We start from the raw sequence: 14,968 nt of genomic DNA, 5'->3' as shown, positions 1-14,968 counted from the left end.
CAATACTGTAAAATTATATATTCCCCTTAGCGCTAACAGGTCTTATGTTGTCACTTTCCATTCAAGTAGTATTTCAGAAAAATATGCCTCAGTCTACAAAGGAACAGGGTTACGTCCGAAATCTCTGATTGCTTATAGAAGTCAACGATTCCCTTGAAATCGTTCAAATGCTCTGCCTCAAGCGCCGGTTGAATTTTTTCCACTGAAAGGAGACGTGATTAATCCAGTATACTTATGACATTGATTTAATAAATATAATATTTAAAACCAAGAACGGTATATTTCATACCTTTCCATTGATTATTAGATTTAAATAAATACACAAAATATTTGTCCGGTGCGACATTGTCGTGTATAAAAAATGATATTTTTATATGATCGCATTCTTTATCTTCGATTACATGTACGTGGGTGTCCAGATACTGCTTGTAAGTGTGACAGGCACGCTTAATGGCATTCCATGTTAATAACTTTTGTTCCTTCTTTCGCTCGTATTCTGAAATAAATATTGCCAAGCATTTATAACAGAAATACCGTTTATAACAGAAATGTCGTTCGTAAGACTCTACCTTGCTGCAAGTCAACCATCTCGATAGATAAGTCATCTCTCTTCAATTTCGTATTATTTATTTCTTCTCTCAGCTCTTCTTCTCGCTTAATCGCATTGCTAATCTTTTTGTCCACTATTTTCTGCTGCAACTTTGTCGCGTCTATTTCAGACTTTAGGCTTTCGATCGTTTGTTGCAATTCGGATATCTTGTTAACGCTCAACGTTCTGTTCTCGGAACACTCTATACATGTAATATACATTTATGTGTACAAACCTCACAGTCGTCTCCTTAATACGGTAAAAAAGAAACCAGAAAAATAATTTCTATGATAAAGAGAATTTCAACTATAAAAGTTCCATAATTTTTTGATAATATGGGATACAACGACAGAACAATGGTTGGAATATGTAAAATGTACATAAGTGATATTAACTTTCTGGGTACGTATGTAAATAAAGTAATGAAATCGGATAATTCGATAATTAAATATTTGTTTCCCTTTCGACCAAAAGACGTCAGATGTAAACATGCGCGATATCTAACGCTCGATAGTTATTTAACAAGTTTTAGATAAGTAAATTTCCACGCATAAATTAGAACCCATCACAGCGGTGGGCAAATACCTTTCCGTTAATGTTCAATACAACGCTCAATTTTGTAATTACAATGCATTTTACGGACTTACCAATTTCATAGGTGGCTGCATCTGCGACTTTAGCGGCAATTTTCGCACGAATGCTATAACAATACGACACCAACTTTTGCAACACGGAGAAGTCTCTATTCTGAAGAACATGCGCAATATCGCAACTTAACTCCTCCATCATCATTACATCATTATTTCATTAATGCTAAAAAATACTTTTACAACGAAACCGTAACGCTGTAACGTACACAATATTTACTAGGGTGGCCATTTCAGATGATTTAAGATTCGAAGTAACAGAACCACCAATGAGCGAAGCAAATGTTACTAGCCGACGTAGGATGAATTTACGAAAGTCACTATCGAGATGGGAAACGTGAAGTTGTATACTCGCTGAAGTTAGATATAAACAATGAAGATTCTAAATTCGAAATTATTTCGCGGACTTTGAATTGTAACGCTGCTAAATCGCGAAGAAGGGAATAACGATCGATCAATCGATAACATTTCATGACATAATTGCACATGCTAACATGAAAGAATCACTGTACTTAATTCACGTAATTACGTATGTCTCTCCTGGTATGCCATCGGCGCCCTTATTTAACGCTTATTTCATTCAATCATTTTTCAAAGGATCATAATTTAACGAGCTGTTTGTAATGTTTGTATTAGATAACAGCGCGCACGATGTGCGGATTGCAGTAACGACCAAATATTATGGCGGGCCAGCTATTCAAACAACTCTTGACGCTGCCATATACCTGTGGCAAATTCGACTCCTATTGACACAGTTGCTTCCTGTAAGTTGCAAGCATAGTATATAAGTGCCGATGAAATCCGAATAGCAGCATACAATCATCGACAACTGGTCTTCAGCTTGTGTTACGACAAGCATTACCGAAAATGATCAAGTTCTTGCAAATCTTCGCCCTCGTTGGCATCGCTGCTGTTCTGGTACGTTTAACGCTATTTCATTTCATTTTTTCTATGTTCTTCTAGTTTTAATCTCGCATCGTTTGCTTCATTCCCCATTAAATATTTATATTATTACAAACTATATATATTTAATAGAAAATCATAGTTCGTCATGGCGGTATATACATCCGTTTTCAAATCATTTAAACTCGCAATTTTGCGCTACTCTATTAATGGCAGCTTTTTATTCTTACATATTGAAATATTCAAAATATTTAAGTTCCTGACGATTATCGGTGAATAGTAGCAACTATTAAGCAATCGGTTTCTTTTAATAAAAAGGAAGTTACATTGTAAATGAAAAGGGGCACCTTTAAACTTTAACTCAACTCTTTTACAAAATGACACATTTCAATGGATTTCTCAAATGCAGGCCGTACCAGTTCCCCAAAATGGATCCGGATCGGCGAACAATAATGGAGTAAGTACGAGCAGCTAATTATTTGCACCTGTACGAAATTAATTCTAAAACAGTTACCAATTTTGAAAGATGTCTGGCAATAAGTGGTATCGATATCGAACATTAACATTTGTACTGACTCGTATGTCCTCATTTTTATTCATACTTTTCTTTAATAATTTCGATTCAAGTGTTCGCAACACGTTCGCAAAGAACTCGAATGTCTTCTAAGCCTGAATAAATAAATCGCTGGTGTCTTTAGTATACAAGCGGCGCCTTTCAATTCTAATACCGATCAGAATTCCTCGAATGCTGTACCGTCTTTGCGTAAAAATAATTCTTCGGAAATCTCTTAGGCCACTGGAAATGGAAAGAGCGGTTCATCCGACATCGCATCTGACATCCTCGGAGAGTTGAATAACATCGTAGGCACTGCTGAACTCCTCATCCAGGATGGAGTGAAGAACATCGCCAACGAGTCTGCACAAGTCGTCCAGGACATAAGACAGCAGTTGCAGGAGGTGACGGGCAAGGCTAGGGGCATCCTGAACCAGACATTAGGCGATGTAGAACAGACTCTGAAGAACGTTAACGACGGAGCCTCTAAAGTCGTGGATGGCTTGTTGAACAACACTCACAAAATATTGACTGGTGTCCAGGACGATATAACGAAGGTTGTGCATGGGGTACAGGACGCAGTGTCTGGACTCCAGAACACCACCGACGACGTTGTGAAGGGCGTAAGCGGCGAATTGGATGACATTTTACAAAAGGGCAACGGTGCTTTAAAGAACGCCACCGGAGCTGTGGGAGACGCGGTGAATCATATAAAGGGTCGTGCTACTCAAGTCGTCGGCGACACGATAACCAATGTGGAGAAGCAATTGGGCAACGTTAATAAGGATATTGACAATGGCGTGCAAGACGTGAGTGGAAATGCCAAAGATCTTTTGGGTCACGTTACGTCGTTGCTGGACCTTACCAAGGACAATGCTCAGACGGTGATCGGTAACGTTTCGGATATCCTAAAGGATACGGTGGGCGGCCTCGTCAAGGATGGTCAGAACGTCGTAAACGGTGCGCAACAGGTTGTCGGTGGTACCGTGTCCGATTTGACAAACGAGATTTCCAAGATCCTGCAAGGTCTGAAAAATGACTCTCAGCCGCTCGCGAAGGATGTCGCCAAAATTGTAGAGGGTGCGCAGAAAGAGCTGTCCACTATCGTCACCGACACCACGGACGAATTGAAGCAGGTCACCAATGACTTGGTCAACGATGGGGGCCGCGTTCTTGGGGACGCCGCTGGTGTCTTGAAGAATTTGGGAGTGCAGGTTGCAGATACCGTAGGAGACGTCGTGAAGACAGCGTCCCAGATCGCCGGCAACATCGGGGGAGAAATTAAAAATATCACGGATGACGGTCAGAAGATCCTGGGCAATGTGATACAGACCATCGGGCAACAAGTGCAGGAAGCAAAGAACAAAACCGCCAAAATTGTGGGTAACATCAAGAATGACATCGAGAACCAATTGGGAGTTGTTAAGAACAACGTCGACAAGTTGGCCACTGAGGATAGCGACGTGAAGAATGCCATCAAGCAGAAAGTAGATGAAATCAGTCAGAACGTCGGCAATGCTGTGAACACGTTCCAGGACAGCGTGCAGCACGCGTTGCAGGGCGTTATGGACCAGACTTCTAAAATCGTAGGCAACCTACAGAACATGACGCAGCATGGAATCTTGAACATTGTAAAGCAATCTAATGGAGCTTTGAAACTAGCGAAGAACACGCTCGACAACGTTGAGAACGATGCTGCCGGTGTTGTGAATAACACGGTATCCGCGTTCAATACTGAAGCTGGCAACGTTTTCAATACTGCTAAGCAACTTATCCACGGCGTTGTGGACGACATCAAGAAGGCGGCAAGCAAAGTCTTTGACGAAGCCAAGAACAACACTCAAGGCGCTTTGAACGGCGCTACAAAGACAGCTGGCCAAATAGCGCAAGACGCGAAGACCTTGGGTGGCGACGTCCAGCATGACGCCTCTGATGTAGTGAAGAACATTTCGGATGGTCTCTTTAACGTTTTGGGTAACGTTGGACAAGTCGTAGGAAACACGGTTTCTGACGTCACGAACCTCACCGGCAACGTCGTCGACAACGTGAAAGATGCCGTAACGAATACGGTTGATGGTATTGCGTCAGGCGTATCAAAAACGATCGAAGATCTCAACCCCGGAAAGGTGGTGGGCAACATCGCAAACACAGTGATAGATGCTGGGAGCCAGGCCGCTAACGTCGTCAAGAATCTGAATGATGATATAATCGGCGGTATCGGCGGTCTTCTAGGTAATATAAAAATAATTTCAGATGAAACATTCTTACAAAATTTACTTCCATTCCAATCTTACATTCGTCGTTTATGTTTCTGTTTACAGCTCCCCTGGGTTAGACGACCGAATACGGGAACGCTACATCGAGTATGAGAGACCACTGAACAATAACGTAAATCAATTTTGAATGTAAGAACAAGTGGTATCAAGAATTGGCATTGGTATTTTGAACTGATGAAATTAACGAAGAACTAATGCCAAGGATTGGTATTGACATTGTGTCGACCAAAATATATATGTCTAAGTAATTGTAAATGTATGTAACCGGTATTTGTTGCGTCAGTAAAGATAAATAAATAAAAATTCTGTCTAATTTAATTAAATCAAATGAAATCATTGAAATGTTATGTTAGATTGCGACTCCGATGATTGTAGATCACTCCAGCAAGCCACTTCTGTCATTTCCAAATGTCCATCTTCCGTCAGTGTTAAGATTTGTTTTCCCGAACTGTCTTTCAGCTTAATCGCTAAATCTGTATCAGAATTGGATACACTCATCATCGTGGAAGTCGTGGACGATTCATTAATCTCAACAGGTTGTAAAACGCGTACATATATCGACTGACCGGTATTGTCTGTAATTTTAATAGTATTTCTATTACGAAACATTCTGTAATTATATAAGTACTTTGAACGATAAAATTCTTACCAGAAGATAAAATGTTTTGCATTGGCAAATTGTCCGAGGTTGACAATCTTATTATAGGTATATTTTCATTGCGATTTGAAATGTGTGATTGTGAATACGCTTGAATGGCCATAATCGGTACGTCTTGTTGCACTGTCTTCTCCAAAATTGGAATATCCATTATACTTTCACTAATGTCTTTCATAGACGAATCTGTAAAATATTTGCGATATAATTCATTAAGCTAATAAAGAACTTAACTTCTAAGATAGCAGAAGTTTAGATATAGCGGGACCTGTTTGCTCATCTCGAACTCCACTTTGGTCGTGCGGTTGTTCTTTCAAACTACAGTTATGAGACTCTTGCTGACTTCCAAGAAACTGTACGCCACACTTGTCGCAGAACATCTTCTGCTTCATTCGATCTCTGTTATGATGTACCATAAACGAATTATGTGGAGTTGTATATTGACACTTGTCGCATTGCAACCAAACGTTATTCTTCTTATTCTTATTGTCCTCGGTAATATGCGAGGATAAAATAACATCCCTCTTTTTACCCTGACAATTGCTAGCAATTTGATTGTGACACTTTCTGATTTGCGGTGGCTGCGAACGTCTCTGCTTTTCGTTACTGCTAAGAAGTTCTCCTTTCTCCAAAGAATACTTCTGCTCCAAAAATCGCAGGACATTGTCACGCACGTTGCACATCTCGACTTCGAATCGATCTAGCGTGTTAATAAGATTGGCACAGCTTCGACAAATCACATCGTCTTCGGATATCACTACCATGTACCTGCGTTGCATGAAAAGGACGGTGGCATTGCATTTCAAATGGTAGAATATAGAGCTCGGTGTTCTATACGTAACGTAATATGATACTACCTTTCGCCAACCAATTCTCCAAGCTTTTCTATTACTCTGGATCTTGATGTCTGTGTTCTACACGTAGCCAGTGCATAATGACGTCCCTGGATTTTTGCGTCGCACACAAAGCATTGTAAATCTTCTAAAGCTTTTGCCTCGTTGCAGTTTCTTGCAGTATCGGAGATAGTATTTACATTAGTACAGTTATTAGTAATATCTTCAGGGCAAATGTCATGATATTGATCTATCGACAACATCGAAGATGTATCTGCCATTTGATTAATCACAATAACTATTCTTTTATATAAACCAAGGTTAAGATACAGGAATAGGATATGTAAAGCGTATCAGCTGTAAGAGATTAATATGAAATAAGAAATCAATCTGTGCTTTCTGTTACGAGTATTACACTGTACTTTTATTTTCCATATCATAGGATACAGCTAGCTTATTTATATAATATAGCTCTTCCCAATCTATTCTGTAAAAAGAAATGGTGCAGTTTTAATGGTATACCATCTTTGTGAAGATCAGTAAAAAATAAAAGAATGATCACTGGACAAAAAAAAACACGGTCGGCGTGTCAGTCTCGAGAATTTCTGAATTGCATTTTGAAGCAATAAACATGTTTTTCTTATTGACAAAAAATTGGAAAACACGATGGAATTTACATAATAGCTTTTATTACACTTATCTCTATGTGACAAGTTTATCGAATTATTATACGACCATTTACATTAAGAATTAGAAATCGATATTTATTGTTTCCCAAAGACTTCTCATCAAATAATCTTCTGATGCACAAATAATCGCTACTTTTACACAACTATACTTAAGATACTTGTACGAATTTCCTTTACAGTTCTTGTTAACGGTAACGCCACTAAATGTGCGTAGATAGTGACTGAATTACAAAGGAATTGAACATCTCATGTTTATAGTATTGGGCGTACATTTCAAACATGTCCAATATTTGGAGAAAGAATGCCAAGTATCGAATTACATTTAATCCCGTACAAAAGACTTTTGTTCCATTTATATCCTCGTACGAAACCATAATAAATTTCGATCAATCGTTTCTACATACACGAGTCTTGATCGTTAAATATCTACAACAAATTCGTGGAAAACGAAAACAGTTACTGTACACGCTACTTTGTGAGCTTCATTCGACACAGTTACGTAATTTCATAAAAGTAATTCATCTGTATAAAACGCTGATCATTAACGTTTCCTACGATTAGCATTCATAAAACTTTACGTATACGTTTATGGGAAAATGATAAAAAAAAAGCTTTATCAGGATATGATTGAAACGTACTAATAATTCTTGGACTTTACATATCTAATTTCTCAATTTTTACTTTCACCTCCTGTTTCTTTATACTTTCTTTCTCCTCTATTTCACTTTTCTCAGTGTCCCTCTCCTTTTCCTTCCCGGAATGCGGGAGGAGTTTCTTATCTGAATTACGGAAGCGATCGTAACGAGAGTCCTCGTCGTCGCTGGATTTACCTCCAGCCTCCGTTTCCCTCAAGATATCCCCCAAATCTTTGTCAACATCGTCCCACAGTTTGTCGCTGCCATCCGGCGGATAATCATCGTCATCCTCCTCTTCAGCTTGCCCGTTTTTGTTATCTTTCGTGATCTTTTCGGGCTCGGAGACGGCTCCTTTCTGTTCCACCGGTTTGCAGGATTCGGTGGCGTTAGTACCATCAGCCGTGGTTGCTGACAATGTATTATTTGCAGACGGCGTTTCAGAATCTAGCGGAGATTTAACGCTCTCTGTGGTATTTACAGCATTTGGTACAGAAGCTGCATTCGCAGATGTCGATGATTGCAGATGTATTCTCTCCGCCTGTCTTCGTAACGCTTTATCATCGTTATCGCGTACGTACCTATATAAAGCATTAAACTGATGTCACTGCCTCCGTAACATTAAGAAGAAACGAACGTATACGTATATATTTGTTTTATAAAACAAATATCGTAATTCATACCGTTTAAGGTGACTTCTGGTTGAACAGTGAAGTGCTATCGCCCTTTCACTATTTTCACTACGCGGTAAATATATCTTGCACAATTCGCAGAATTGTACCTCAACGCGTTTTATGTATTCGGCTCCAACCTTGATCATCTGTTTGCTTTTCGGTTTCTTCTCCGCATCGATCGTACCTTCGCATTCTGGTTTCTCTTTCTTCTTCTCAGTAGACTCTTCATCTTCTGCTGTCGATTATTCTCATGTAGGAATCTGCATCGCGCTCGCGTATGTTTAAAGTCTCATCAAATAACATCTAATAACGTACCGTCAACATCACCCACGGAATCCAAAGTCATGAAATTATCGAGATTAACCTCCTTGTCGTCTTCTTCGGGTCCACTTGAATCGGCCTCTGCTTCACCATTGCCGGCGTTCATTCTTTCTTTCAAGGCGCTCTTCCTCTGAAAGAGATAAATAGAGAAAATGTACCGACGCATTAATAACGGTTCAGCGTGCCGATAGATACAGTACCTTGATATGATCCAGCGAGCAGACGTGGGTTTCGAAGAGCATCGGCGATCGGAATTGGATGCGACATACGCGACAGAACGGCGTCAGGAATCGCTTCATTTGACGATGGGACTCTGACAGCTGATGGACAGCTTTTAAAGAACGGTAATTTAGCTTGCATATCGGACAGAACATGGTGCGAGAAGGTAAAGTACCGCGAGCCGCATCACGGGTCTCGACGCGTCGTTGCTCTTGCCGTTGCAACACGCGCATACGAGTCAAAGTGGCCTTATGCTGCGAAGCGATTCGTCTCATCGCCGCGCTATGGCGACCCGAATACAAATGTAGCGAATAATCTTTGAAGGTAACGCTTCGATGAGCGCAATGCGGGCAAGTCAGTTTTATGAATTTCCTTCCGTCTCGTCTGCTCGGCAATTCTTCAGAGCCGGTGTTTCTACCGTGATCTGTCTTATTCTCGTCTCTGTCCTCATCGTCGACATCGTCTTCGTCGTCCTAAGAACGTACGCAAGAAATTCGCCCATTGTAATGGAAAACTTAACAATCGCTATGAAATGAGAACGTCGCGGTTTGTCCTTACCTCGTGCTTCCGATCGTCGTCCTCCTCTTTCACCTCGTCCTCCTTTTCGTCCTCGTCTTCGGTATTTTGCCTCTCCCGATCTTGCTTCTCTTTCTTTCTTTTCTCATCTTTTTTCTTTTTTTCCTCCTCCTCATCCTCCTCCTCCTCCTCCTCCTCCTCGTCCTCATTGTCGCGTTCATGTGGCTGAATTAACGTCGATAAACGTTACAGTAAGTACTTGCTATCTTAGCCGGAACGCGTTACAAAATAGTACGGGCAAATACCGTAGCAGTCTTATGGAGTTACCTTTTCATCATCATCCCAATTACTCTTGTTATCGTCATCTTCTTCGTCATCATCGGAAAATTCAGCGTTAATAGCTTTGGTCATCTCTCTATCCTTGTCCTTCATGCTGGTTCCTGATCCTGACTCCTTTTTACTTCCGGATAGCCTAGTAGTACCGCTACTAATGACACAGCAATTTTGTTTTGATTTACATTATTTCCCTTCGTCTTGTTCTGCTTCCTTTGTCTTTCATTATATCATCAACCAAAAGTTTTTTTTTTATATATATTTTTTCTTAGTTGATACACAGCAAATATCGCGACAGTTTTTGTTTCTTTTTATTTATCCCCCATAATGAATGCATTTCGTACTGCAATAAAGGTCTTTAACTATTTCAGCCTTTTTGCATCGCATTGTGCTCCTTTACATCTTCGCATTTTCGCGTCTTAAAATATACATGTAAGAAACAACGTTCTCATACTGGCTTTTAGTCACCGCTATACGTGTAAGAATGATTAAACAATGGATCTCGTAAAGTACAAGTATTATAGTAGTTCTCGTATCAAAATTAATTACGTATCGTGTATATATATAGATATATATATATATATGTATATATAGTTTCGATGACACGCACACAACTTGTATCTATGCGTACCAGAATCGATTTCCCTTTTTTTTATATATTTTTATTTTATTTAGAACCCTGCGAAAAGTTTGCCTCTCGACAGTAGAACATTTATATATTGGTTTCGTGCGATCATTTGTGTCATTTTTTTTTTGTTTTATTTTGTTTTCTTTTTACCATTTATGTCTATCATCATCTCGACTCTCATGTCATTATAGTCGGATATATATATATATGTATGTATGTATGTAGTCAGCGTCGTTTACTGACAAATTATAAGCAAGCAGGCTACTAGGACGGTATTTGGCGGTTTGGTAAGTGATTTATGAATTTTAATTACCTCCTGCGCATTTTGGTAGTGGTCATGCGCACACGCTGGATGTAGTCTCGCGATCGCGATCCTAGCAGCTTGCGTCGATAGTCGAGCGAGTGCAGAGTACGCTTGCGAGCCATGACGATGTCCGATCGAGAGCTAATGCGATGGAATCCACCCCCTCTGCCGCTGCCGCGTGTCGAAATGCGACCTCTGTAGTTTGAGCTTTGATGCGATATTCGCCCTCGGCTCGAGGTATATCTTTGAGTCGGAGGCGCCATTTCGCTAATCCGAGGGGGTGGTGGAGGTGCATAGCTCCGTGACGCTGAATGACGGTCCTCTGAGCGGTGGTATGACGAGGCGCGCTCACTCTGTCTCTTGTCATCATACACGGCTGAGGATGACGATCCCTTATTATCGTCATATGGCGCTGAAGCAGATGAGCCACCGTACGACGAAGAATACCTCTGTGAGCCGCTACCGGTACCTCCACCCTGCCAAATCAAATTCAATTGTGCTCCTTCCCATTTTATCTTTCTCTCTCTCTCTCTCCCTCTCTCTCTCTCTCTCTATCTCTCCCTCTCTCTCTCTTTTCCTGCCCTTTGCTCTTTTATTTTTTTATACTCTAGCATACACTTCTCCCCATTCTGTTCCCTCCTATCATATATTCTCCATACATATATCTTTCTAATTCCATACTCTGTCCATTCTTTTGCGCTCCCTCATATTTAACTCTCATTAGACAGTGCCAATCGTATAGTATTAAAATCGTCCAACCTTTGCACCGTTACGGTCACTACACCCATTCCCGTTGGATCACCGAATAATACAGATTTTACCTTCCCTAAAGCTTGAAAAGCACCTAAGTTATGTTTGTTTTTTTTTCTATTATCTCTCACGTTTCAAACGTAAATATAACTTTGTATACCGCTTTTTTTTATATATATATATATACACACATATATATTATGTTATATTGAAAACAATCTTTACGGTTCAGAAAATGTAATTGCATTCTTGTCGTTTCACTCCTTGACACGATCTCTGAATAGCAGCTATGATCAGTATTTTGCTTCCTCGAAGGTATTGAATGAAATTGAATTCTGGATGATTCTGTATTAACTGTTGATAGACCTTTCCAATTTGCATGACATAAAGATAGATACGTGTGTTTCTATACATACTCGTATTTTTAAAGCGTTCTCTCGTATAATGTTTTATACGTCTCACGCATGGATCAAGAAATCAAATAAAACTAGTGGAATTGCAGTTCTAATGATTATGTCCTTGCACAGTTTTCTTTAAGGGTAAAGGGTACGATGGAAAAATACTTTGCGTACTTCCAATGCTCGTGCGAAGCTTCCCAGCGTATATTCTAGTCTCAAAGTCTACCTGTGGATATGCGGTAGAATTACGCATATAGAAAAGGCTGATGTTTCTCGGTGATTTGTTAATCAAACGTAACATAGGATGCATGGACCCTTTACATTGGAAAGGTCTACGATTGCTTTGACATTACTGACAATTTCATTATCCCAATACATAGATTTAATTGACGTAATTTAGAAAACTGCACGAAGCATGTTTTGTTAGAAATTTATGCGGTGCGGCAATGCAGGGACGCTGTTAACATTTCGATAACTGATCTGCGATTGTGCAGGGGACTGGTTCAGTTGCACGTATCGTTATACACAGAGAACAATACAGATGTAATGTCAGCATTCTAAAATTCATATTTTTTATATATCTATTCATCTGTTCGTTCTGATATTTTTTTTTCACCTTGTTCTCGTTAATGCAACTTTGTGCTGGCAACAATATAAGTACCACCTAGGTATATTTCATCTTTTAATTATGTGATGTTTTCGCAGTGTTCCACCAGTAGTGTCCCAACGCAAAAAGAATGGGTGTTCAAGTAGCCGTTGGCTCGTCGCTTGAAAGGAAAGTATGACGACTTATGAATGCCTTGCCTATTACTTCTTTTTTTGTTTCTTTTTTTTTTAGTTTTCATAAATACTTAGACGAGTGTCCTGAAATTTCTTTCTACATCGAACATAAACGTTTCAAATTACATGCTCAAGTCTCTCAATGGTGATCTTTCAGGACCATCGTTTAGTCATACTACGTTATTGAGAAAAAGTAAACAACATTTTGTGAAGCGGGGCTCTCAAGATGAAAAAACAGTTCTTGACCACAGCACGGCAGGAAATTGAAGCAAAATAGACTAATGCTTATTCAAGGTGTGTTGTAATCAAAGTATCGCTATATAGATATCATGAAATATATACCTGGTAGGAGTCGCTTCTCATCCTTTTACGAGTCGAGTCACTCGATGATCGATGTTCGTCTCTGCCAGAGTAAGAATCCTAAGGAATATAACGCGTAATTACAGCGTCGACAGGGATTCTTCTGCAGTCAATCGTTAAGTTATTCCTACACTTACCCTTGGTCTTTTGTAACTGTTCGAATGTTCACCCCGCCCCCCTCTGCTGGAATATCTTTCAGATCCTCCTGTTACGAACACACATATTCTTGTATATTATCGAACACGTTTATAAAGAAACATTTAAACCACCATAAACTCTGACTAACCAGAATTGTATTTTGAACGGGAATCGTAACTAGTAGTCGAGTATTTAAATCTGCCTCCTCTAGAAGATGAATAACCTCCTCTACTAGACATGTTTCCTCCCGTTGATCCACTATTCCATTCGTTCCCACTACCACCTCCCCGTCCTCTGTAAGAACTGCCTCCGCGGGTGTTAAACCCACGTCCGCGGGAGTTCATACTAGAGCTATAAAAGCAAGAGATTAGAAAGTATTTGAAGCTTCCTAGCTCGCGAAGATTGCTAATATTCTTCCACCCTTGAATTGATACGAGCACGTTCTTTGAAGATTAATAAAACTATTAGGCATAAATGTAATACTCGTTAGCGTACATTTCTCAAAGATAACAAAAAAGACTGAGACATTTTATCGGGAAACTAGATATTTTCAATTTCCATACTAGGTAGATCGCTTGTACAAAGTATAAAAAATATTTACATACTAAGCGTTACGTAATATATAATTTTAAATATAAGGAGACAGTTCTAACGGATTAGTTAATAAATATATGCATTGCATTGTTACCAACCTGCACTTAATGTAGCTGTAACTCATAATTATGACTTACAGATGACTTATAGATGTCAGATATGGTATCAAAGGTCTGTAGACAAAACAGAAATGTTTATGTATTATGTACATTCAATGGGTATTATTATGCGTATGGTAGTTTAAGCAATTGTTAAGTCATTTGAATAAATCTACAGTTTGCGAAACAACTTTGATATAAACTTTCTTCAACAGCCAAACAATGGGACGTACATATTTGAATTCTTAAAATCTTCTTCAATAATTGTATTACATGTACTTTGATAGTTCGTGAAATTTATAATTCTTGCGAGTCTAATAGAACTTTCGCCAGGAGTAAAACAATTCGTCTACATAACTCACGCATTAATGTTTAAAATTAGCAATAGTTCCTTAGGAATAAATATTCTCGATGGCTATTTACTACTTAAAATTATCATGACGGCGGTTTACACATTTCTGCGAATGTTGATAAGCATTTCAATTAGTATTGTCTCTGCAAAACGTGCACTCTTTCCTGAATGAAGTTAAGAAAAATAAGATCGTACATTATATTCCTCTCGTAATTGCACGGCTGCAAGTAAACTACTCCGGCGTATATTCTCGCTCGATAAATTTATACCTGAATATCTAGCGAATGCCTCAGCGACACAATATACAATTTCTGATCGAACTGAACACGTTTTCGGCACGAAGATCAATAACTTCATTCTCTATTCTCAAAACTGAACGGTTGCACTCCGCGAGAATCTTGGGAGACTAAATAGTCGCCCTTTAGCGAAAAACTCGTATTTAGTGATCACGAAAAACTCACCTCTCCCGGACTGCGGGAATCTCCCTTTACTAAATGCTAGCGCCTGTAATTTCTATGAAATCTCGCTCGAAACTCCTCAGACATGCCGTGGACGCGCAATTCAGATAAAATGTCTTCCCCGTGGGGCTGTGGCGTCACTCTTCTTCCAAATTCTAACGAATGCCGGGAACGGAGGAACAGGACCGGAAATCGATACCGTCACTACTCGTGCTGTACTTGTGCTTTATTTACGTTGCGCGATAGATTTATTAATATCGAAATCATA

At 39.5% G+C, this 14,968-nt stretch overlaps 4 protein-coding genes across 6 annotated transcripts; 1 reads left to right on the top strand and 3 right to left on the bottom strand.

Moving 5' to 3' along the window:
* Positions 1 to 3: 3 nt before the first annotated feature.
* On the bottom strand, positions 4 to 1,513 carry LOC143367374 (uncharacterized). Its single transcript, XM_076809118.1, has 4 exons — positions 1,237 to 1,513; positions 570 to 791; positions 290 to 496; positions 4 to 202 (listed from the first exon to the last, which is right to left on the bottom strand). The coding sequence occupies exons 1-4, from the start codon at positions 1,379 to 1,381 to the stop codon at positions 51 to 53; spliced, it is 726 nt and encodes a 241-aa protein (XP_076665233.1). The 5' UTR covers positions 1,382 to 1,513; the 3' UTR covers positions 4 to 50.
* A 414-nt stretch (positions 1,514 to 1,927) lies between these two features.
* On the top strand, positions 1,928 to 5,101 carry LOC143367371 (uncharacterized). Its single transcript, XM_076809114.1, has 4 exons — positions 1,928 to 2,154; positions 2,549 to 2,596; positions 2,932 to 4,924; positions 5,014 to 5,101. Exons 1-4 carry the CDS (start codon positions 2,104 to 2,106, stop codon positions 5,025 to 5,027), a joined length of 2,106 nt encoding a protein of 701 aa, XP_076665229.1. The 5' UTR covers positions 1,928 to 2,103; the 3' UTR covers positions 5,028 to 5,101.
* Positions 5,102 to 5,301: 200 nt separating this feature from the next.
* On the bottom strand, positions 5,302 to 6,737 carry LOC143367373 (uncharacterized). The gene is made up of 4 exons (XM_076809117.1): positions 6,481 to 6,737; positions 5,892 to 6,391; positions 5,618 to 5,809; positions 5,302 to 5,543 (listed from the first exon to the last, which is right to left on the bottom strand). The coding sequence occupies exons 1-4, from the start codon at positions 6,735 to 6,737 to the stop codon at positions 5,302 to 5,304; spliced, it is 1,191 nt and encodes a 396-aa protein (XP_076665232.1).
* A 97-nt stretch (positions 6,738 to 6,834) lies between these two features.
* Positions 6,835 to 14,848, bottom strand: LOC143367370 (uncharacterized). Of its 3 annotated transcripts, none has more exons than XM_076809111.1 (12): positions 14,704 to 14,848; positions 13,891 to 13,965; positions 13,347 to 13,549; positions 13,198 to 13,265; positions 13,043 to 13,120; positions 10,782 to 11,248; positions 9,835 to 9,994; positions 9,550 to 9,732; positions 8,973 to 9,464; positions 8,767 to 8,902; positions 8,461 to 8,683; positions 6,835 to 8,358 (listed from the first exon to the last, which is right to left on the bottom strand). In XM_076809111.1, exons 2-12 carry the CDS (start codon positions 13,914 to 13,916, stop codon positions 7,800 to 7,802), a joined length of 2,595 nt encoding a protein of 864 aa, XP_076665226.1. In that variant the 5' UTR covers positions 13,917 to 13,965; positions 14,704 to 14,848; the 3' UTR covers positions 6,835 to 7,799. The 3 variants fall into 3 exon arrangements, with proteins under 3 accessions (XP_076665226.1, XP_076665228.1, XP_076665227.1); XM_076809113.1 differs by having other exon boundaries at positions 9,835 to 9,991; XM_076809112.1 differs by lacking the exon at positions 14,704 to 14,848 and adding an exon at positions 14,512 to 14,534.
* Between the last annotated feature and the right edge of the window lie 120 nt (positions 14,849 to 14,968).

The sequence above is a fragment of the Andrena cerasifolii genome, chromosome 3 (genome assembly GCF_050908995.1).
Source record: "Andrena cerasifolii isolate SP2316 chromosome 3, iyAndCera1_principal, whole genome shotgun sequence".
Taxonomy (NCBI): Eukaryota; Metazoa; Arthropoda; class Insecta; order Hymenoptera; family Andrenidae; genus Andrena; species Andrena cerasifolii.
This window is presented reverse-complemented; position numbering and strand designations above follow the sequence as displayed.

Bases quoted from the DNA above. Each gene is read 5' to 3' on its own strand.
- LOC143367374 (XM_076809118.1), bottom strand. From the start codon at position 1,381: ATGATGATGGAGGAGTTAAGTTGCGATATTGCGCATGTTCTTCAGAAT. The intron at 497-569 runs GTAGAGTCTTAC...TATTTATTTCAG, and splicing joins GATGGTTGACTTGCAGCAAG to AATACGAGCGAAAGAAGGAA. The intron at 203-289 runs GTATGAAATATA...GTCTCCTTTCAG, and splicing joins ATCTAATAATCAATGGAAAG to TGGAAAAAATTCAACCGGCG.
- LOC143367371 (XM_076809114.1), top strand. From the start codon at position 2,104: ATGATCAAGTTCTTGCAAATCTTCGCCCTCGTTGGCATCGCTGCTGTT. The intron at 2,155-2,548 runs GTACGTTTAACG...TCTCAAATGCAG, and splicing joins TTGGCATCGCTGCTGTTCTG to GCCGTACCAGTTCCCCAAAA. The intron at 2,597-2,931 runs GTAAGTACGAGC...GAAATCTCTTAG, and splicing joins GATCGGCGAACAATAATGGA to GCCACTGGAAATGGAAAGAG.
- LOC143367373 (XM_076809117.1), bottom strand. From the start codon at position 6,737: ATGGCAGATACATCTTCGATGTTGTCGATAGATCAATATCATGACATT. The intron at 5,810-5,891 runs GTCCCGCTATAT...AATATTTTACAG, and splicing joins AGTTCGAGATGAGCAAACAG to ATTCGTCTATGAAAGACATT. The intron at 5,544-5,617 runs GTAAGAATTTTA...TTAAAATTACAG, and splicing joins GCAAAACATTTTATCTTCTG to ACAATACCGGTCAGTCGATA.
- LOC143367370 (XM_076809111.1), bottom strand. From the start codon at position 13,916: ATGAGTTACAGCTACATTAAGTGCAG. The intron at 11,249-13,042 runs GTATATATTTCA...TTGATTTGGCAG, and splicing joins TGAGAAGCGACTCCTACCAG to GGTGGAGGTACCGGTAGCGG. The intron at 9,733-9,834 runs GTAACTCCATAA...ACGTTAATTCAG, and splicing joins ATTGGGATGATGATGAAAAG to CCACATGAACGCGACAATGA.